Here is a 23,950-nt window from a genome sequence, read left to right as displayed (position 1 = left end):
AAGAGTAAATAAAGTGAATGTTGGTCCTCCAGAGAGTGAGTCTGGGGAATTAATAATGGAAAATAAGGAAAAGGTGGATGAATTGAATAGATATTTTGTATATGCCTTCACTTTACAGGAAACAAATAACATCCCAGAAATAATTGTTAATCAGGAGGTGAAAGGAAAGGAGGAACTCGAAACAAATAGAATCACTAGGGAAAGACTACTGAAAAGATTATTAGAACTAAATTCTGACAACTCTCCAGGTCCTGATGGACTTCATGCTAGGGTCTTAAAAGAATAGCTGCTGTGATAGTATTTGCATTGGTTTTAATTTTCCAAAATTTCCATGATTCCAGAAAGGTCCCATCAGATTGAAAAATAGCAAATCTGTTCAAGAAAGGAGGGAGATAGAAAGTAGGAAACTACAGCTTAACATCTATCAAGGGAAAATGTTGCAATCAAATATTAAGGAGGTTATAGCAGGGCATGGAGAAAATCCTATTGTAATCAGGCCAATTCAATTTGGTTTTGTGAAAGGGAAATTTATTGGAGCTCTTTGAGGAAGTAACGAGCCACATAGATTTCCAGAAGGTATTTGACAAGATTTTTAAAAAGTCTTTCATGGGCGTCACTAGCAGGACCTGCATTTGTTGCCCATCCCTAATTGCTCCTCAAACTGAGCGGCTTGCTAGGCCATTTCAGAGAGCAGTTAAGAGTCAACCACATTGCTGTGGATCTGCAGTCACGTTGTAGGCCCGGCCAGGTAAGGACAACAGACTTTCTTCCCTAAAGGACATTAGTGAACCAGATGGGTTTTTACGACAATCGTCATAGATTTTTATTGAGTTCATATTTCAGCATTTGCTTTGGTGAGATTTGAACCCAGGTCCCCAGAGCATTACCCTGGGTCTCTGGATTACTAGTTCAATGACAATACCATTACACCACTCTTCCTGAAGCCACATCAAAAGTTACTACTTAAAATAAGAGCTCATGGTGTAGAGGATAACATATTAGCATGGATAACGGATTGGTTATCTAGCAGGATAGTAATAAATGGGTCTTTTTCAGGTTGGCAAGCTGCAACCTGTGGAGTGCCACAGGGATCAGTGCTGGGGCCTCAACTATTTACAATCTATATTAATGACTTGGATGAAGGGACTGCATGCCTGGTTGCTAAATTTGTTGATGACACAAAAATAATAGCAAAGTAAGTTATGAAGAGAACATCAGGATTCTGCAAAGGGATATAAATAGATTAAGTGAGTGGGCAAAAATTTGGCAGATGGAATACAATGTGGGAAAATGTGAACTTGTCCACTTTGGCAGGAAGAATAGAAAAGCAGCCCATTATTTAGAAGAATGAGAGATGATCTTGAAACATATAAAATCCTGACAGGGTGCACACTGAAAGGGTGTTGCCCCTTGTGGGAGAGACTAGAACTAAGGGACACAGTTTAAAAATAAGGGGTCTCCCATTTAAGACAGAGATGTGGAGAATTATTTTTCTCTAAGGGTCGTGAGTCTTTGGAACTCTCTTCCATAGAGAGTGGTGGAGGCAGGGTCATTGAATATTTTTAAGGCAGAGGGTAGATAGGTTCTTGACTCACAAGGGAACCAAAGGTTATCGGGAGTAGGTGGGAATGTGGAGTTGGGACCACGCTCAAATCAGCCATGATCTCATTGAATGATGGAGCAGGCTCGAGGGGCTGCCTATTCCTGCTCCTAATTCGTATGTTTGTAAGAGAATTGCAACAGTGCTAAACTTCTGAGGATGCAGTGGAGCATATGAATATCAGTTAGAGTCCTGATTGATAGAGATTTTTGGTAGGTGAGTGATGGTGATTTGAATTTAGCAGTTCTGAGGCTTATGATGCAGGTGGTAGGATATGGCATTTGAAGATACATTCACTGACCTTGACCACACATGTGAGGTCATTGTGGCATTGCACCCAGGCCCTTAGAGCATGACTCCTGTCATTGACTTCCATGGCTATCTACTCCCACTGCCTTCTGAGCATATGTTTGGAGAACCTCCTCTCTGTCCCTCCAGAATACAGGACATCCTTCCTCTTTTTCACCAGGGCCTCCAGAACAGTGTTCACAAACCTTGGAGCCCATTCTCTCCTATGTGTCATTTTTAGTATTTCCTAGGTCAGATTCTCTTCCTGCACAACTGCCACCACTGGCTGCTGCTACAGCGCATCTCCTATTTAAGAGACTTAAGCCCAGCAGTCCAGCTTTAACTAGTGTTCGCCTCTCACGATATTGGCCCCCCACTGAAGCATCCAGCCAATCAACAGCACAGTTAGCACTGGCTGATGGTTGAAATCATTTAAAACAGCAGGCAGCACAAAGTTGGCATGCTGCCTGCATTACATTGAACGGGCGAGGGTTGATCCCGATCCCCATGCCCGTTTTTGCGGGCTATCGAATTTAGTCCCTATGGTGTTTCAATCCTGATTTTAAAAAGCACCCCTTATAGTGGAGCCACGGGTGGGAACTGCTGACAGGTTTCACTGTATTTGACTGGCTACATCTGTCGACTTAAATTTTTCACCAGTGAGTCTCATTCAGAAAAAAGAGAGGTTGCTTTGTCTTCTGACCTGTCATGAATGCAGGAAGCAAAAACAGGCTGCTGTGAGGGAATCTCAGCAGGGGAACTCTTAACAAATGAGAGGCAGATATTGACAGACGGTCTGCAGTTTTGGTGATGAATGTATTTCATACACTGCTGCTCAAGGTCACTTCATGCTCAAAGCATTTACCAATCATCAAAACATCCTAGGTTTTTTGATGCTATGGTACATTGTGAAACTCAAAAATCAGATGAGTGACACTCTGTCCCACTACAAGTCTCTTCTTTATAAGAAATAAGTTAAAGTGACAGCATCTCTTCTCAGGATGTTTATTACATCTTCAGCTTAAAAAATGTGTGTAATATTAGTATAATTGCTCTCCATTTTCTTTTTTCCTGTTCTGAAGGTGCTGACTTTTGCTGAGATACAATACTCACTTTTGCCAGCAACCTTCTGGCACCACATCTAAATACCTATTCAAAGTAGGCATTGATTATTGAAAAACCCATAGGACTCTGGAAATCTGACTGTTAAGCCCAATTTCGTCTTCCCCATACTTTCCAAACGGTAACTAGGTAACATTGATTGGAAACTCTGGCTGATTTTATTTTCCTGTCCTGAGATCAGCTAACTCCATCACAGGTAGGACCAACCTGAGACAGTGCTGCCACATAGCATACCAAAGGAAGCTATATTTCAAATATTAATTTAAATAACATTGCATTAATTGCTGCTCCTGAGTCCATTTTACCCAAAGGATAATAGGCAAGTGGAATAAATTACCAGAAGATTATATTAAGAAAACAGGAGTTCAGAGCTTTCAAAAACATAGATTTGTTGATCCTAATTATCTGTTCTCTTAAAATTCTAAAATTAATTGTTAAATAGAATGTTCCTTTAGATAGATATATATATAGTATATATGAAAAAACAAATGCTGGAAATCCAAGTTTAAAACTGAAGTTTATGGAAATTCATAGATTAACCATCATCTGAAAGTCAAAAGACAGATTAATGCTTCTCAAAGAAGTATGGTCACAGTTGTCAAAATGAAGCAATACATGCTGTTAATTCTTGCTTTGTTCAGATTTTATAAGCTAATTGAAATTAGTTCACTTTTATATTACTCATGTTGGATATGGACCATTGAATTGATTTTCTTTTTGTGTTACTTATTCAGGTATATGTAATGTGACTTATTTCATTCTTCACTCACCATCAGAAGAGCCAAAGTTGATGCCCTGAGAGTCTTTTTTAAAATATCACAACCTGTTCATGCCCCATCCAACTATGGGCATGCAAATATAAAAACAAAAAACTGCGGATGCTGGAAATCCAAAACAAAAACAGAATTACCTGGGAAAACTCAGCAGGTCTGGCAACATTGGCGGAGAAAAAAAGAGTTGACGTTTCGAGTCCTCATGACCCTTCAACAGAACTAGGTGAATCCCAGGAAGGGTTGAAATATAAGCTGGTTTAAGGTGTGGGGATGGGGGGTTGGGTGGGGTGGGGTGGTGGGGTTGGGTGGAGGGAGAGAAGTGGAGGGGGGTGGTGTGGTTGTAGGCAAAAGCAGTGATAGAAGCAGATCATCAAAAGATGTCACAGACAGCAGAACAAAAGAACACATAGGTGTCGAAGTTGGTGATATCTAAACGAATGTGCTAATTAAGAATGGATGGTAGGGCACTCAAGGTATAGCTCTATTCCTCTGACACCTTACGTCACATCAACATTTTCCAGTTCCCTGGCCCCAACCGCCTCCTCTTCACCGTGGACGTCCAATCCCTCTACACCTCCATCCCCCACCAGGATGGTCTGAGGGCCCTTAGCTTCTTCCTCGAACAAAGGCCCGAACAATCCCCATCCACCACTACTCTCCTCCGTCTGGCTGAACTTGTTCTCACACTGAACAATTTCTCCTTCAACTCCTCTCACTTCCTCCAAATAAAAGGTGTGGCTATGGGTACCCGCATGGGCCCCAGCTATACCTGTCTCTTTCTGGGGTATGTGGAACATTCCTTGTGCCAGTCCTACTCCGGCCCCCTTCCACAACTCTTTCTCCGGTACATCGATGATTACTTTGGTGCTGCTTCGTGCTCTCGTCGGGACTTGGAAAAATTTATTAATTTTGCTTCCAATCTCCACCCCTCCATCATTTTCATGTGGTCCATCTCTGACACTTCCCTTCCCTTCCTTGACCTCGCTGTCTCAATCTCTGGTGAAAGACTGTCCACCAATATCCATTACAAGACTACCAACTCCTACAGCTACCTTGACTACAGCTCCTCACACCCCGCTTCCTGTAAGGACTCCATCCCATTCTCTCAGTTCCTTCACCTCCGTCGCATCTGTTCCGATGATGCTACCTTCAAAAACAGTTCCTCTGACATGTCCTCCTTCTTCCTTAACCGAGGTTTTCCACCCACGGTCGTTGACAGGGCCCTCGACCGTGTCTGGCCCATCTCCCGCGCATCCGCCCTCACGCCTTCTCCTCCTACCCAGAAACATGATAGGGTCCCCCTTGTCCTCACTTATCACCCCACCAGCCTCCGCATTCAAAGGATCATCCTCCGCCATTTCCGCCAACTCCAGCATGATGCCACTACCAAACACATCTTCCCTTCACCCCCACTGTCGGCATTCCATAGGGATCATTCCCTCCGGGACACCCTGGTCCACTCCTCCATCACCCCCTACTCCCCAACCCCCAACTATGGCACCACCCCATGCCCACGCAAAAGATGTAACACCTGCCCCTTCACTTCCTCTCTCCTCACCGTCCAAGGGCCCAAACACTCCTTTCAAGTGAAGCAACATTTCACTTGCATTTCCCCCAACTTAGTCTACTGCATTCGTTGCTCCCAATGCGGTCTCCTCTACATTGGAGAGACCAAACGTAAACTGGGCGACCGCTTTGCAGAACACCTGCGGTCTGTCCGCAAGAATGACCCAAACCTCCCTGTCGCTTGCCATTTCAGCACTCCACCCTGCTCTCTTGCCCACATGTCTCTCCTTGGCTTGCTGCATTGTTCCAGTGAAGCCCAACGCAGACTGGAGGAACAACACCTCATCTTCTGACTAGGCACTTTACAGCCTTCCGGACTGAATATTGAATTCAACAACTTTAGGTCTTGACCCCCCCTCCTCCATCCCCACCCCCTTCTGTTTCTTCCCCCTTCCCTTTGTTTTTTTTCCAATAAATTGTATAGATTTTTCTTTTTCCCTCCTATTTCCATTATTTTTAAATATTTTTAAATCTTTTATGCTCCCCCCACCCCCACTAGAGCTATACCTTGAGTGCCCTACCATCCATTCTTAATTAGCACATTCGTTTAGATAATATCACCAACTTCGACACCTATGTGTTCTTTTGTTCCGCCGTCTGTGACATCTTTTGATGATCTGCTTCTATCACTGCTTTTGCCTACAACCACACCACCCCCCCCCCCACCACTACCACCTGCAACCAGCTTATATTTCACCCCTTCCTGGGATCCACCTAGTTCTGTCGAAGGGTCATGAGGACTCGAAACGTCAACTCTTTTCTTTTCCGCCGATGCTGCCAGACCTGCTGAGTTTTTCCAGGTATTTCTGTTTTTGTTATGGGCGTGCAATATTGTCAACAGTAAGAAAAATGGGCAAAATGTTTTCCTCTCCCAACTTTGGCAATCATTTATCCACAAAACCAGCAAGGACTGAAAGCTATCTCATTTCTAAGAATTAGGATTATTAGGGATCTATAAATTGTACTATTCATATTTTAGCCTATGTTGAATCTGTCACCATAGGAAATGTTGTACGTTCTACACAAAGGCTTATATTACAAGAAACAAAAAATATTTTACTGAATCAGTTTTCTGTTTCCGATATGTTTGAGTCTCAGTGGACTGACTGACATTATTGCAGATTTTGATTATGCAATAATTGCATTGACATGCATTAAATCTTGATCTTTGAAAAGAGGCTAATTTTTACATAAATCTATAAACAATTGTCCATGTAGTACCTTGCCTTGCTGTATGAATGTTGAAGTATTAAAGACGCATGTCTCAGATCTCTGTCTATGTTACCTCCGACAGACCATTCATGGCCACAGTGGACCAATAACTGCAGTGTCCTTTGCTCCTGATGGACGGTATCTGGCCACATATTCCAATGCTGACAGTCACATCTCCTTCTGGCAGGTATGCCTATATTTTTTTTCTTTTTGTTGTGTTTGCTTCACAAGAAGAGGAGCGATTTCTTGAATTTTAAATGAGGCTGCATCATTTTGCACAAGATCCTTGAAATCTGGGCTTCAGGAGACTAATCAACAGAACTGGAGCCAGAACTGTCCGTTCTGAAGAGAGGTTAAAGGAACTGCCTGAGGGACTAGGACCATAGAGATTTACAGGAAATGCTTTCAATGCTAGGCAAAGGGATGATATTACCCATAAACAGCCACAAAACAAAGTTCTTTTTGATACAGAGAAAGCAATTACAAGAGTCAATGGTTGCACTTAAATAAAATGGGTAGTAGGACCTCACAATTAACTTGGAAGTCACTATTCAAACTATTTAAACAGGATGATGGGGATAGTTAGAGTAGAGATCTAGGCTGAGCATAAGATCAGAGAGGATAATGAGAGTAATCAAGACTAAGACTGAGATCTTCTGAGAAATGTTGCTTAGCCCATGAAGCAAGATCAGGCTATCAGACAGGAAAGTTAAGAGAACAAAGACCAAAGCTGTATGTGTATCATAAAATCATGCTATTTTTTAAAAATTTGACTTTTTCTGAAGGTGTCTTACCACGGACTTCTATGCCTGCAGCAAAGTCAAACCAATAACATATTGGCACTTTGAACATTTGAATTTTTATATTAATAATAAAGTCCTTTGAAATTCAGCCTTACCTTTGCAAAGTCACTTGGCAAGACAGATACTCGAAGCATGTACAGCAGGTCTCAGAAGCTGCACACAAAAACTTGCCAGTGGCCACCTGTGGCATATGACAAATGTGGTCTGGTTTAGTGCCTTCTTGATTGTTATTTTGTTGATTAAGAGCATGTTCATTATTTCTAGCATTGGGTATGTTTATTGCTATTTGTCCAGATGCATACCTGTTAGTAATCAACTGCATTAATTTGACTATTTTTTTTATAATAAACCTCATGAAGGGTGAAAAGAACAGAAATATACTATTGTATAGGTAATTTTAAGGATTGGATCTCAAAAATACTCAGTTTTTATCACAATACTTCTTGGAGGTTTTGCAAGGAAACTCAACAGGGCTGACCTGTTAAAATTAAGTTGAGTACAGACAAATGCAAGAACTGCATTTTGGAATTAAAATTTAAAGACATGTCTTTTCCCTGGATTGTATAGAATATGCTAAGGAGGAAGTTAAATGAAAGTAATGGTTCATCACTCACCATGTGCATCCACCACTTTTTCAGGCATTGACTTCCAGATCTTAACCACACACTGCATAAAAAAACTTTTCCTCATGTCGCCTTTGGTTCTGTTACCATTCACCTTAAATCTGTGTTCCTCTGGTTCTCAACCCTTCCGCCAGTGGGAACTATTTTTCCCTTCCCTTCCCTGTCCAGAACCCTCATGATTTTGAACACCTCTATCAAAACTCCTCCCAACCTTCCTTCCACTAGCTTCTCCAATCTATCCACACAGCTGAAGTCCTTCATCCCTGAAACCATTTTGTAATCTTTTCTGTACCCTCTCTAATGCCTTCACTTTCTTCATAAAGTGTGATGCCCAGAGTTAAACACAATTGCTTAGTTATGTCTTGGTGCAATACTCCAGTTGAAGCCGAGCCAGTATTTTATAAAGGTTCGCCATAACTTCCTTTAGAAGGCATCTTTAACATAAACAGTGTTCCATGGCATTTACAGTGGTGATAGATAAGGGAATTGGATTCAAGCTCTGGAGGGGGAAATTAGGAAAGAGGGGTGGGTTTCTGGGTGGCAGATTAAAAATACCTGAAAATGCCAGCATATCGGGAAGCTGGCAGGAACCTACCAATTTCCACCTTTAACCCTAACCAGTTCATCAACACATGGAAAATACCCATGGGATAGGCAGGTCTTCCAAGTAATTATGTTAACCACTCATTAGCTGCTGTTTTAACCCAGGAATTATGGCTTTACCTCTTTGTGCACTGGTTTCCTGGGCTTCCTGGAACTCATCAGGTAAAATTAGGTGAGAGGACAACAGAAACCAATAGGGCTGATCAATTGACAGCCAAGAAAGGCTTTAAATACTGAGATCTGATACCTGCTTCTTTGCCTCAGAAGAATTGTTCGTGCTGAAAGTGTACTTTCACTGCTTTGGAGGTGACTTCCAATACTTTGCAATTTCTGCTACCTAGGAGTTTGCTGCTTTTGTTCTGCACTTCTCAGCTGTCAACTTACACAGCAGCAGGGCAGCTGCTTATGAAGCTTTACATCGGACCTCTGATGAGGAACAAAAGGAACAGCAGCAGCAACCTTCTCAGCCACCTTCCACTCCACAGGGCAGAGGGGATGCATAAAAAGCCCCAATTCACAGGAGGTGATACACCCAAAGAGGATATACAGGCAGAGGATATGACAGTACCAGTACCTCGTGAGGTTCAGACATTACAAATGTTTGCAGGCTCCTGAAAGAAGGGACCAGGCAGGCACACGTTGCCAGCCCTTAACTTTTTTCCTTCCAGGGAGCTGCTGGTGATATTTGTCGGATCTCACAAGCTGCTGCCCACAAGTGCATTTCACTGGTAATGGATGCCATGTTTGCCAGATTTATGCACCTGTATGCACTTTTCTACTGATAAAGCCACTCAGACTGAGAGGGCCTTCGGATTTGCTGCTCCAGCTGGGATTCCCACATTTCCAGTGAGTCACAGATTGAACATGTGACAATCAAGACACCCTCAGATCAACCAGTAGTATTCATCAATCAAATGGGATTGCACTCCTTTAATGTTCAACTGGCCTGCAGCTACTGAAAGCTCACCCTGCATGCCTGTGAAAGAAACCAGGAAGCTGCCATGATGTATTCATCCTGTGCCAATCATGTCTCCTAAAGATATTCATACCTCAGATCTGATTGAGTGGATGTTTCCTGAGAAACAAGGGTCACCCTATAAAGATGTGAGTGATGACACCAGTGTGGAGCCAAGCATAGATGCCCAGGAAAAGTACAACAGGAACTGTATGAGCACAAGAGTTGTAATCGATGATACAAATGGGATGTTGCAGGTGCAATTCAGGTAACCGATCTGGGTGTGCCCTTCACTATTCACCAGCTAAGGTTTCTGGAACGATACTGATCTCCTGTGCCTTGCACAAAGTTGTACAAGAAGGACTGGTCATGCTGAAGCAGTTCAGACTGTACTTGGATGACTGCTTCCAATTCTGACTGTCACTGTGTAAGGAGGTTTTGCAGACCCTGGTAGCTGTTTGTAGGAGAGCAACATCAGTGAAAGGGTTATGAGCAAAGCTTCATTAATTTTATAAAGGAACTTGTCAAAGGGGATTTAATATGAATGGGATAGAGAGGAAAAACCTTAAATAGTATTTTCAATTATGCTAGTACACTTTAGCAGAGGGCAGTGATTCAGCTTTGTGAGGCTCAGTTTTATGCCGGACATGAGGAAATATTTCTTTACACACAATCATTTAACAGATGGATTAATTTGCCAGAAAATGTTCTTGAGATCACAACACTGGACCCATTTAAGGAATGGCTGGATTGGCTGGATGCTGCAAGAGGAAGTTAGTATTCTGGTAGGCTGAGATCAATTGGCCGCAATGACCTTATCCAAACATGTCTTGTGATCTATTGTTTCCCTGGGTAAATTCACTTTATAGTGTCACTGAGCCATACAGACCACAAAGATCCTGTGATGGATCCAAGGTCTTTACTGAATTAACAATTTCAAGTGGGCTCTGCACTACTGGCTGATAAATTGGGCTCAGCTGTATCGCCCCTGTTTAGGTGAATAGCAATAACCTCTCCAGGATTTAGAAGATCCAGTAAGAGAGTTAATTTCTGATGCATTAAAATCTAGGCGAGAGCTTGTTTAATAAATCATTTGTTTAATTAAAAATTGTATTTTTAAATTAAGGTTCATTTCCAAACGTTTCAATTCCCAGTGGTGATCATTACTGAGATCTCAACATAGAATTTACACTTTTATCAGCACCTCCTCCATCGATCAGATGATCACTTTTCATCACTTGTTCCCTGTTCATCAACTAGTTGTCTGCACCAACAAATTCAACCGTGAGTTTACATTCCTACAGACAGGAAACTGAGAAATGTTGATGGCCTTATAGTGCAGATGATTTAAACAAAAAACATAAAACCTAAAAGCATCTTCTCTGAAATAAAATTTATGACAAGGAAGTAAATGAGTCACAATTTGAATTGAGAAAAATGTTAGTCTGAATCTTTGCTCTTTTGACATGACAGTCAGACCCTAATCAGCCTCCTGTCCTTCACAAATTGTTCCCTATATTAATTTTTAGATGTATTTATGAATTGCGGAGTTGCTGTACTCCCAGTTAGAGCACACCACTTCCATTTAAAATGTGACCTCGGGCTACATTCTGTACAGTTATTAATGTAAAAAAAATGAGTAGCATTAGTCATCTTCCAAGGCTGATTACTCAACATGAATTAAAACGATTCTGAAAATGTCACTAATGTTTTACATCTGCTGCTAGAGAGCATCATTTAGAGTCAATGCAATGATTCCAGAGATATTCTAGATGAAACTTACTCCTTCACCCCGGAAACCCACGTTTAAATCCAGTCCAGATGATATCACTCCCCTAGCTGTCGGTTTCTAAAGGTCACAAGTGACTTTAATTGTTTTGGCTTCATGTCTGTATATAGTGGTCAGGCTCTGCCACAGCACTTAACAGCCTCAAATATGGCATCAATCTGGTGAACTCAACCTGAGAAGAGTGAGAAGAAAGCTTGAACTGGCACAGCCGGGGCATTATCTTGAATCAGCAGGGATGTAATGGGGGTACCACCACCCATACCTCATAGGTAGCGACTGTGGCTTGGTGGTAACAATCTTGCCTCTGAGTCAGGAGTTTATGGGATCAAGTTCCAGGCCAAAAAATTAGGCACAAAATTTATGCTTGCATTCCAGAGAGTGCTGCACTGCCAAAATTACCGTTTCGGTTGAGCTGTTAAGCAGAGGCCCTGTCTGCCCTCCCGGGCGGATGTAAAAGATTCCATGGCACTATTTTGAAGAAGAGCAGGGGTTTTATCACTGGTATCCTGGCCACTATTTATTCCTCAACTAACATCACTAAATCAGATCATCTACTCATTATTATTACAGTACCCTGTGGCAATTTTCTGTACACAAATTTATCACCATGTTTCCTCCATTACAATAGTGGCTACACATCCAAAGTACTTAATTGTTTTTAAAGCCAATCTGGGACATCCTGAAGTTGTGAAAGATCCTATATAAATGCATTTATAGCATTTTTTTGACATTTGAATCATGTGTTTGGTAACACTTCAAAACAAAACTAATAACCTTTCCGTAGAACATTCTAGGTTGTATCTTTTTCATTGGCCCAGGTCACCCGGTTAGCGGCCATGCACACGTCAGGACTTCTGCCGGGACCCAATGCACAACACAGACTTAAGTACAGAATTCACTGCTCTAGACTTTTGAAGATTTGATTCTATGGTCTGGTTATGGTAGAAAAAGAAAACAAGTCAAGATAACTAGTGTTATGGCACAGTGGATGGTAAATGCCGAGCTGCTCAAATCCCAGAGGGAAACTTGAAACAGCTGCCATAGCTGTTTTGTAATTTGTACTTTATTTCAAGATGCATGCCTTGAATTCAGTAGTAATGACCCCAGCAAAACTTGTGGGTTTTTAACAAAATTAAATCAAACATTTATTAATAAAAGAAAAGATTTTAAGCACATATACAAGTCTACAAATTACTACGATAATATCTCCTAATTAATCTAGCTCCCAGTTACACCTCCGTTAAGGCAACAGTAAAACAAAATAGATTTCAACAGACCCAGGCAAAGCACACAATACCCTGGACAGGGATATTCAAAGTGAATTGTCTTAGCTTCGGTTCCTGTAGACAACAACATGAGGCATAGTGGCTGGAGGCTTTTTACGCTTGAATTAGATCTTAGAATACCTTTTTCCTTACACATAATCTTATCACCTTAACACTTGTTTCTCCTTTTTTAATGTAAATTCCATTGTTACAGTTTGTCTTTGCAATTTTACTTTTTCCATAATATAAATCTTCCATGGTACTCATGTTATCACTAACCTTTGGAAAAAATAAACACGCTGTTTGACTTAGCTTCTTATGGCTAGGTGTAACATCTCATCATCTCTTTGAAATCCAATCTACTCTGGTTTATCTAAAAATGCAAATGTTCCTCACACCTCACAATCTAAAACTTAGCCATCTTTATGTATTTAGCATTTCAAACCTAGCTTCAATTTTGATCCCTCAAAGCTCCAGACTAGCTGTCTCTAATTCAATGAAATGCCCCACACAGAGAAACTAATCCAAACCCCACTATTAACCTACCGTTCCAATAAAACACAATATTATGAAAATTATTACATTTTCATGACACTAGTTTAAAACAATGGTCTAAAACATGGAGCTCAGAGATGGAGAAACCAAACAATCACTGCCACAAGTGAGTATGTGCAGTTAGTCTCATCGAGAGTTCCAGGAGCTTGTATTGGATGAAAAGGGCCCGGGTTTTCACTGAGTTGGGTTGACTTGAAAGCCTTTTGAAATGGTGGGCGATCCCCATTCCAGGATTCCCGACCCCATTCCCATTTTTGGGAGTGCCTTTAAAGGTTGCGGGCTGCTTCCTGTCAGAAGCCTGCATCTGGCCCTCGCGGCCTGGCTGGCTCCATTGTGGAGATAGGTATCTCCTACTCCTGCACAATTTTCATGGAGTTGGGCCAGGTTTTTAAAGAGTTGTGGATCACGGCCCCTTAGAGGAGTCATGAATGCTAGTTTGCATGAGGGGACCTTTTCAAAGTAAGTTCAAAAGGTCCCCCTCATTATCCCATGCCAGGCTCTGCCCTTCCATCCTCCCCACATCCCTTCAAGCCCCCTATGCCAAGTTCTGCCATTCCACCCAGCCCCTAAGGCAGAGCCTTGTACAAGGGGTATGAGGGGACATAGGGGTGGGTGGAGGCATGAGATAGCATGAATGGGGTATTGGGAGTGTGTGGAGGCCAAAGGGTATGTGAGGGCTGGAGGGCCTTTTTTGTCACTGGGACAAAGTCCCACGGCACTGAGGCTGACCTTTTAAACAGCCTACCTCGGTACTCGGCAGCTCCTGTCGGTAAGAGTCTGTCTGACTTCAGCTTATGCCCGGCCCCCAGCAATGAAGATCCTGCCGGGAATTTTCCCAACTCCCCCTGCCCGCCTCGAGGATAAAAACCCAGGCCAAGGTCTTGCTATCGTCATGCTTGATTGAAATATGTGGGCAGTGGATCTATATGCACTCCATTATCATATCATGCAATGACAGCTCATGTTACAACATGCGACAACAAGGTCAGTAGAAGGCAAACTGGTTGGACTTTGGTGTGTCTTCATCTACCAATTCCTATGTGGCTGGCTGATGTGTATGAATTGTCCCCAGAGTCTTGAATAGAAGCATTTTTATGAGGGCAATAATGAGGGGCTAGAAACAGCTGACGTAAAGGGTAAGCAGTTACACGCAAATTAGTACAATGCAGATTCTGCCGCTCAGGAATGCTTGAAGGAGGACAATGGGAGGCAGTTCCACATAAGGAGAAGGGAGAGGGAGAAATTTTAAAAGTGAACCAGCTGGTCCTGTTTTCGTGATCCCCTTTGCAGCATTGGAACAAAGTGCCCGGCAGGGACTGGTCACCTTTTGTAATCAGGGCCACTGGAGTAAGTGGGGAGAGACCTAAATAACATTCCCTTTGCATTTCTGTGTTAATACCTAAAATGAAAAGCATCCATTCCTTTGACCAGACCCTGGAGAAAGATTAATGCCCTAAAAACTGCAATTTTCTCTCCTCCTTGGCAACATACAGGTATCTTAGCTAAGTGGACATTTGTGAGTTTGCACAATGACAGTCCATAAAGCAATGGGATCAAATTTGGTGATTGGAGGACATATTAAATAATAGGGACCAAACCAAAATGAAGGGATCTGGGAGGTTAAGAAGATGAACTGATGTGTTGCAAATGACATTTAGTATGAATCAATTTAAGGTGGTCATGCCAGAGAAAGGAAATAAACAGAGGAACTATAAACTAAATGAGTCTGAGTAGGGGAGGGAACATAATACAGCAAATAGAACTTAGGTGAACTAGATAGCTCACTCAAATCAAGAACGCAGTGTGTAGCAACAATACAGAAATATAACTGGATCTTTTGTTATATAGCCTGAAGGAGAGGGAACAATCCCAACTGGTGATGATGAGTCTCTACAAACTTGACACCTAGTTTAAGGCACCTGAGCTATGAGGAGAGGTTGCATAAGAGAACAGATAAGTTGAGTCTTATTAACATGTTTGAGATTGCCACAGACTTCATAGCTAAGAAACATGGAGTCAAGCTTAAAAGAGGACATTACACAAGCCTTTTAGCTTAACCGCTTTGGTGGGGGTAGAAATTAGCCCTCATTGTGCCAAGTAACTGGGCAGAAAATAGGTGCTGTAAATGCCAGTTTCTGAGGCAGTACCCCATGCTCCAAGGAAGACATCCAGCTCCGTTTTGGAACTGCAGCATAATTCCAAGTCAGGATGGTGAGTGGCTTGGAGGGGAACTTGCAGGTGGGGGTGTTCCCATTTGTCTACTGCCTTTGTTCTTCTAGGTGGCAGAGGTTGTGCATTTGGGAGGTGCTGTCACAGGAGGCTTGGCTTGTTCCAGTGATGTCTACGCTGCATGCCGACAAGAACTCATCATTGGCCACAATTAGGAACAAAAACCTTGGCTAGGGTATTAAAGGAACTTTCTCTGGAAGTAAATTACTTTTTGTCTATTTCAGTGCTATGAAACCATTCAGTGTAGCTTGATTAGTATTGTTTTCTGTGTTGCTTTCATTGTTTTATTTTTGTTTCATTCCTTTTCTCCTTTTCATTCCTTTACAGATGAACACTTCGCTATTGGGGAGTATTGGTATGCTAAACTCTGCCCCCCAGCTCCGATGTATGAAAACATACCAAGTGCCCCCTGTTCATCCTGCTTCTCCTGGTTCTCAGAATGCACTGAAACTGGCACGTCTGATCTGGACCTCCAACCGCAATGTCATCCTTATGGCACATGACGGGAAAGAGCATCGATTTATGGTTTGAAGCCACCACCTTAATCACATGAAACATGCTAAAGAAATAAAAATGTGTGTGCTGTTTGCAATGCTGGTTAATGTTTACATTAAGATATTTACGTGTAGATTTTTTTCATATAATAATTTGCAATGTCAACTTTCTGTGGGTTTTTGAAAAGAGGCGAAATGCCTGCTCAATACTTGTACCCGATTACTAAATACTCATTGCTTATTCCCAACATTGATGGTTTAAGGTTCAGTTTTGTTGTGATTGCACATCATTTACTCCCCTTGCTAGTGCAAACACAATCTATTATGATAAAGTCTGAAAACTGCAGTTGCTTGTATGAAGCATATCCCACGCATTGCACCAAAATTTGGATTCTCCTGCAGCTGTCCGAGGGAAGACAGTGTATGGTAGTAGAACCAAAGTCAAGTTTTCATCACCAATAGTTGTTGGACTGAGAAGACAGTTTCCTAAGAATCTTCACTATGGCGCACTGATTTTCAACGCTATCATTCATCTCAAGGTTGTAGACTTGAAATAAGCCAAGACCTATGGGATAAAGGATCCTATGTGAAATTGGTTTGTAAGCTCTCAGCTCAGTCCCTAGTGATGCTGGAGCACAGCATGATACTGCCCTAGTTAGCAGCATTACTCAAAAAGGACAAATAGATGGCTATTTGAAGTGGCAATTAACTTACGGATGCAGTTAAGATGGTGTTCTTCTGAGGTGGGAGCATTCTTCTGCATTTAACAATTCTGTATCAAGTTTTAGTTAATGACAGTGGGTAACAAGGATGGGAATTTGGTGTATTTGAATTTGGTGAATAGTGGATTAAACAATTTGACCTGGTCCCCTTCCATTTTCTAGGACAAGCTCCTCCAATTGCAATTGATCTATCACACCCAATTAAGGAGCCTTCTTCATTTATTTTGAAGTTGTTAATTTGGGTCTCAACACTGCCAACACCTAACAACATTTTCATAAATTTCATAATTTTCCACCCAGATTATGAGTTTTATTATCCTGCTGAGAATGCAGTTCTTTTATGGGGGAACAGGAGTAACTGGCAAAAGGTATAGCATCCAGCAGTCCTCCTTAGCAGCTAACAATATTTAGAAAAGTTCCCAGTCATTTGGTGTGTGATAGTGTGTGAAACTTAAACCCTGAACCAGATGTTCTATTCAATACACTGTTGAGTCACTCTTCAGTTCTATGAAAGCTCATCGTTATGTTTTAGTCATTGGTTACAATAAGAATATGTTTACTGTAGCTGTCAAATACTAACAAATGGTGAACCTTGAGCTTGGTTTCTTGCATTCTTCTTTTAACTTAACACTCCAGTACAGTGAAACTTTTACATACACACACAATCCCTGTTATATACACCTAACTAGTACATGTAAGTGAGTGGAGAAAAACGTCGTGAACTGAAGAGTATGGCCTGTCAAAATTTCAGGGCTGCACAAATTTACCTATCACTGATGAATCTAACACTTACTTTTGGGGGATCCTGTTGGATGCCTTGGGAAGATGTTGCAAGGAGAATTCATGGCCTGAGTGTTGTACTAAGAATTTCACAAATTGCCAGTTTCCTGTAATATTTGACATGTTTTACCAGTGAAAAAAATGTCATTGGTGGATTAGCACTGTTACTAGCTGCAGAGTTAGTTACTCTCATTTATTTTTAAAATCCTATTAGAACAAGTATATTAACTACATTTTCCCCCAGTTAGATCTCATCCAGTGTATATTATTGCATTATCTGTACAGTTACAGGTTTATTTTTTAGCTAACTTTTCATTAATGAGTATCTGAACAAAAGCACTCAGCAAAATTGTCTGGTTGAAAGGGTTTCATGTAGGGTTGTTATAGTGCCCTAGTGTGACACAGTGATGTCTTTTTAAAACCTATTTACTTCATATATACAAGGCTGAGAAGGATGCTTCTGAATGCTACACTTGGTAATAAAATATCTCAAATACTTTCAAGTCTAGTTCATATGCATATATTGTTAAATTAAAGTAAAACTATTTTGAAACTTCAGACTGTAATGATAGAAACACAAAACCTTGTCCTTGCAGATGTCATGTGATGCAGAAGATGAGTAATTTGAGCTAGAAGTCATAAAGAGTATGGTTTGGGCAAAACTGTCACTTGTCTATTCACTTAACAAGACTTTATGACTGAAAGAATCATTAAATGACTGAATACAGTGGGCGGATGCATAACTCTTCTGTGCTAATGAAAGCCTTTTATTTGTCAGATATTCAGAGAAGGGCAAGGGCTAAGTTAAATTTTTTAATGAAGGAAAAAATGATCTATATTAATTCTAGGCAAAAATGTTCAGTATTTCTTCAAAATAACTGCCCCCTCTTAACTTACATTCCCTCTGGCAAATACTTTTTATTCAGTGATTTATGGCTAAAAATGTGTGTCTAGGAGATTTGTCATATTTGTACATTTTCAGTTCCACTGTTTTGCACGTATACGAAATTCACTTTGCAGGGGTCTTTGACGAACAGATCCAGAGTCATAACATTTTACAGCATAGGGGAGGAGGATATTTTCCCCATTGGCCTTTTGCCAGGTCTATAAAGAGCTATTCACTTAGGCCTGAACCTTCGGCTTGGCGTGCGGGTGCAGGGCCCACTCGCTGAGGCGTAAAATGACACGGCGTGACGTCGGGCATGCATCCTAACGTCACCGCGCGTCATTTAGATTTTCAGTTCAGTGGCCGCACAGCCGAGTCGGCTGCAAGCCCGCTGAACTGTCAAAGGCCTATTAAGGCCATTTAAAAAGGCAAGCAATTAACCTGAGCTGCCCATCCAACCCTAAGGTCGACGGGCAGGCGAAGAGCCCAGGCAGGCTTTGCATTTTTCATGGAACCTCATCCACAGGCGGGATGAGGTTTCATGAATGATTTTAAATTTTCACACAAATGTTTATTAAAATGAATGCATGTGTCCCAGTTCATGTGGCAGTTTCACATGAGGGGACATGCCATAAAAATTATTTCTCCACTTTATTAACCTTTTAAAACTTATCTTTTTTGAGCTCTTTTGTGCACATGCGCGAAAGAGCACACTCCTGACTCAGGCAGCCCCCCCCCGCCTGCATAGGAAGCGCACAGCGCTTCCGGGTGCGCGTCACACTGAGTGGGTCTTAATTGGCCCGCCCTTGTAAAATGGCAGCGCGGACCCAATTAGGGGCGCCAATCAGGTCCGCGCCCGCCCCTGCGCACACCCCACCACCCACCACCGCCCCCCGCCCCCCCAATGGGGGGGAAAATTCTACCCTGCCCTTTTCCCATAACCATTTCATTTTGTCTTTTTCAAAAAATTATCCATTTCCCTTTTAAAGATTGGCTGACTTCTGCTTCCACTACCATTTCTGGTGGAGCAGCCTATGACCTAACAACCTTTTGAATTTAAAAATAAAATCCCTCGATCTTCCATTTTATTCTTTTGTTGATTGGCTTAAATTTACACTCTGGTTACTGACTCACTGGCCAGTTGAGATAGATTCTTTTCTTGATTCAGCATATCAAATCCCTTCATAACGCCCTAATGAAAAGAGTCCCAGTTAATTCTCATAACTAAAGTATCCCATCCTTGTTAAAATGAGTTTTTGAATTAATAAAGGAGCAGAAATGGAAAAAAACATTTGCTTCTAAAATAAGGTACAGATTTATGACTCGGGCTCATGGTCAGTGGATAATGTTCATCTGCTTGTGCACAATTTGCTTATTTTGATTCTATTATCCCATTATTTGAAATTATTTTGTATTAAAATAAATGATAACTTCTTTCATTAGCTGTCCTCTTTCCAAATTGAGTTTGTAGATTCACACACACTAAAGAACCTTCTATTTTCTGTAGGATTATCTACCATCTAAAACAAAGTTCTTGTAATTCAAAGCTTTACACAAATAGCAACAAGTTATCAAGGTCATTCTCTGTGTTTAGGTGATATTTGTTTGATATATCGGATAGACAATGAGAATGGATGTCATATTATTCTAAATTAGATAATGATGCAAAATGCACATCCAGGCGATCAAAAAGCCCAGTGATCAGTATCAGTTTTAAGCAGGTGAAGTGTAAAAGTATTAATCTGAGTAATAAACGTAAGGATTTGTATCCCAAGGATTTTTCTCACTATATTTTACATTGTGATCAAATGTTTTATTTTCTGTTAGATGGCTAAGCCAGGACAGTTGCAATTAGCTTCCATGTCTCTGGATTAAGGAGGAATCCATTTCTGATCATTATTAATGACTCTTATTGAATGTGTGGGCATCAAGTGAGGACAAAATTAGGCTTAGCTAAGATGCCACAATATAAAATAGCCTGCTGATATTCACCCTCGCAGCTGTCTTAAAAAGAATGGCCACTAGAACAACGGTGAGTAATGCCATGGAAGCAGAACTCAGGAAGATCAAATATCTTCAGGAAAGGAGAACGGAAGGGAGAAAAGTAGCAGTAAAGGACTGAAAACTGTTCCTTAAAGAAAAACAAAGAGCTTCACACCATCTCGTGTTCAAATTCCAAGGATAAAATGTTATAGGCGTTAATTACAGAATGCGGGCTATGCAAGGGTAAATCAGGACAAGTAGATTCCAATTTGAAAAGGTGAAATTTATTATATGATTTTCCTTACTTTGTGTTTTCCAAATACTATTTGCTCTGAAATGTTGGCAGGCTGCTTTGAAAATAAATGTTCTTAAATTTCCATACAAGCAAACAGAAACAAAAACTTATATTTATCTAGTGCCTTTAAAGTGGTAAAACAGCCCATGATGCTTCACGCGAGCACTATAAAACAAAATATGACACCGAGCCACTTAAGCCAATGTTAGGTCAGATGACCATAGAGGTAGATTTTAAGGAGGAGAGGGAGGTGGAGAGGTGCAGGGAGGAATTTCCAAAGCATTGGAAGGCAGCTTAAAGCAAGGCCACCAATGGTGGAGCAATTTAAATTGTGGATGCTCAAGAGACCAGAATTAGATGAACACAGATATTTCAAAATTTTGCTGGGCTGGAGAAGAGTAAAGAGATGGGGAGGGGTGGAACCATGGAGAGATTTGAAAACAAGGTTAAGAATTATAAAATCAAGACGTTTCTTAACCGGGAGCCAATATAGGTCAGTGAGCAGAGAGGTGTTAGTTGAACAGGACTTTGTGTGAGTAAGGACATAGGCAGCAGAGTTTTGGATGACCTCAAGTCCATGGAGGGTAAAATGTGGGAGACCAGCCAGGAGCATTGAAATAGTAAAACGTAGTGGTAACAAAGGCATGACTGAGGATTTCAGCAACAGATTTTTTAAAAATATTTGTTTGATGTGGGCATTTATTGCCATCCCTAAATGCCTTTATTCATTAGACTTTTAATTCTAGATATTTTATGAATTAAAATTCCACCATCTGCAGTGGTTGGATTCGAAACCAGCTCCCCAGAGCATTACCCTGGGTCTCTGGATTACCAGCCCAGTGACAGTACCACCACACCACTACCTCCCTCAGGTGAGCTGAGACATTGGTGAAATCAGGTGATGTTGCAGAGGTGGAATTAGGCGATCTTAGTGGTAGCATGAATATGTTGTCAGAAGTTCACCTCAAGATCGAATATAACACCAAGATTACAAACTAGCTGGTTTAGTTTGCCAAGGAGAGGGATGCAGTCAGTAGCTAGAGAGTGGACCAAAAGCCATGGCTTCAGACTTCCCAATATTTAATTGAAAGAAATTTCTTCCATTCCTTACCGGATATCAGGTAAGCAGTATAATAATTTAGTAATAGTGAAGGAGTCATGAGGGGTGGTGAGTTAGGGCTGGGTGTTGTCAGCGTACATGTGAAAACTTAACACTGGGCTTTCAGATGATTGCACTGAGATGCAGCAGCTAGATACAAAACAGGAGTCAAGGATAGTGCCTTGGGGACACCAGAGGTAACAGCATGGGAGTGGAAAGCAAGGCCATGACAAGTGATGCTGCAGTTACAATTAGCTATATGTGAATGGAACCAGGTAAGAGCAATCCCACCAAGCTGGACAACAACGGATAGGCATTGGAGGAGTTGCTGTGATCAACTATGTCAAAGGCTGCAAATAGGAGTGGGATGAGGGGTGATCGTTTACCTTTGGCACAATCACATAGTCATGTCAGCAACTAATGAATATCCTCCTTAGGGAGAGACAAATGTGGCCTTTTTGGAGTTGAGTTGGCTCTAAAATGACCTGCCTGGTGATGGAAAGTTGAACCTATGTCAGTCCTCTTTGGCAGGCCTGTAAGTTAAGATCTTTTGATAAATATGGTGGTGCTGGCTGGACAATGGGCAGGTTACCAGTAATGTTTGCTAGTAAGTAGCATTTGTCTTAGCTGCTTAAACTACAGCGTTATCCCCGCACATACCTAGGGACCATAAGCTTTGACTGTTGCCAACCTGTGCCAATGTCCCTGGACTTAGAAAATGGTGTCTTAGTAAATGGGATGTATCCCTAAGGGGGAAAGAGTGTGTACTCCATGTTAGATCGATAGAAATGATCCTTGTATGAATTTCTCAGTAACATGATTTGGAAACTCTGAACCAGGGGCAGGTTTTTCCGGTCGGCGAGCGGGGGCGGGGTCCGCACGCCAAGGCTGAGGTTGGCAGGCAGGCCGGGAGCCCAGGCGGGTCTCGGAAAAAGCATGAAACCTCATCCAAGGGCGTGATGAAGTTTCATGAGGGTCTTTAAATTTTTATGAAAGGTTTCAATAAAAGTTATGGACATGTCCCAACTCATGTGACAGTGTCACGTGAGGGGACATGGCAGGGAAATTTTTCAAACCTCTTTATTTCAAGATTTACATCAGAGACGATCTCCCTGAGGCAGCACTTTGCCTCGGGGGATCTGTGCGCTCTTTCGCGCTCATGCACTTCCTGGCGCACGTCATGCTGGGCGGGCCAAACTTAAAATAGCTGTGCGCCCCCGCTTAGGGGGCACTGATTGGAGGCTAGCCCGCTGGCACCCATACCCACTCTCTACCCCCCCCCCCCCCCAACGGGGGGCAAATGTTGGCCCATGTTGCTATCTTTTATAGTCAGATACCTTATTTGTTTAAAAATAAGAACTCAAGTGGGAAGAAGATTGAAAACAAAAATGGCACGGATTTGACCAACGTGCCCAGTGCCTTTTGATCATAGTTTAAGTTGGATTATGGGCTGGTTAAAAATGTTATTTTGCTGCAAAACTGCCATTACTAACACCCTTTACCAAAAAAAGGCATAATTTTCCAACTAACATATCTAATTGAGTCAATTCCAAAAAATACTGATTAGGCAATTCTACCCACTAGATATTGCTTTTTTAATAATTCATATTAATGCTATGGATTCTGCAAGATTTTAGTGATGTTTACATTAATGGAGGTTTTAGAAGAAAATAAAATTGGTTACTTAAACCATTAGTTAAATAATGGTCCAGAAATAATGTTTAAAATACATTAATGTTTACATAGTACGGGTAAAAACCACAAAAGGGGGACATTGCTTTGTTTTTTTTAGAAGAAAGGTCATATATGAATTGTAAATTCCTGTTGAAAATATACATTTATGGGAAGACTTAAAATTTTGTTCTGAAGTTTGAGATTGTTCGTAAACTGGTAGCTTTGAATTGTGTAAGCATTGTGTGCATTTAATGTTGCTTTGCTATCAGAATAGCCCCAATACATAGTGTTGTGTTACCTGTTATCTTCTACAAAGGTACAATGACTGTCTTGGACAATATACAATGAATGAATGTTTCTCTCTCAAATTATATCAATGTGCAACCATAGTGGTGTAAAGTGGAATTTGGGACCAATTCAGGTGTTTCTTTGACTTGTATTCATCCAGGTGTTATCAAATATCCCATATCCAGGTGCAGAGTTGATTCCAATTATTCTATATTTATTGACGAATAGACACAAATTGGATTAAAGATTCCAACCAATCTGAATTCAGACTAAGTCAGGAAAGTTTGAGTTTCTCCAACAAAAAAAGGAACAGTTTGTGCTTCAAACTGTTGGCTTCTCCTAATGC

General features: G+C 41.3%; 1 protein-coding gene across 2 annotated transcripts in view; it reads left to right on the top strand.

Moving 5' to 3' along the window:
* The window catches only part of LOC121280757 (WD repeat-containing protein 7), a 767,874-nt gene extending 751,899 nt beyond the window's left edge, over window positions 1-15,975 (top strand). For both annotated transcript variants that reach the window (XM_041192924.1, XM_041192931.1), the window contains 2 exons: window positions 6,644-6,748; window positions 15,711-15,975. In XM_041192924.1, coding sequence (XP_041048858.1) covers window positions 6,644-6,748; window positions 15,711-15,914 — 309 coding nt within the window. In that variant the 3' untranslated portion in view covers window positions 15,915-15,975. The remainder of the gene's footprint in view (window positions 1-6,643; window positions 6,749-15,710) is intronic.
* Window positions 15,976-23,950: the final 7,975 nt, after the last annotated feature.

The sequence above is a fragment of the Carcharodon carcharias genome, chromosome 1 (genome assembly GCF_017639515.1).
Source record: "Carcharodon carcharias isolate sCarCar2 chromosome 1, sCarCar2.pri, whole genome shotgun sequence".
In the NCBI taxonomy this organism is placed as follows: Eukaryota; Metazoa; Chordata; class Chondrichthyes; order Lamniformes; family Lamnidae; genus Carcharodon; species Carcharodon carcharias.
The sequence above is the reverse complement of the archived record's forward strand: the minus strand, read 5'-3'. Positions and strand labels throughout refer to the sequence as shown.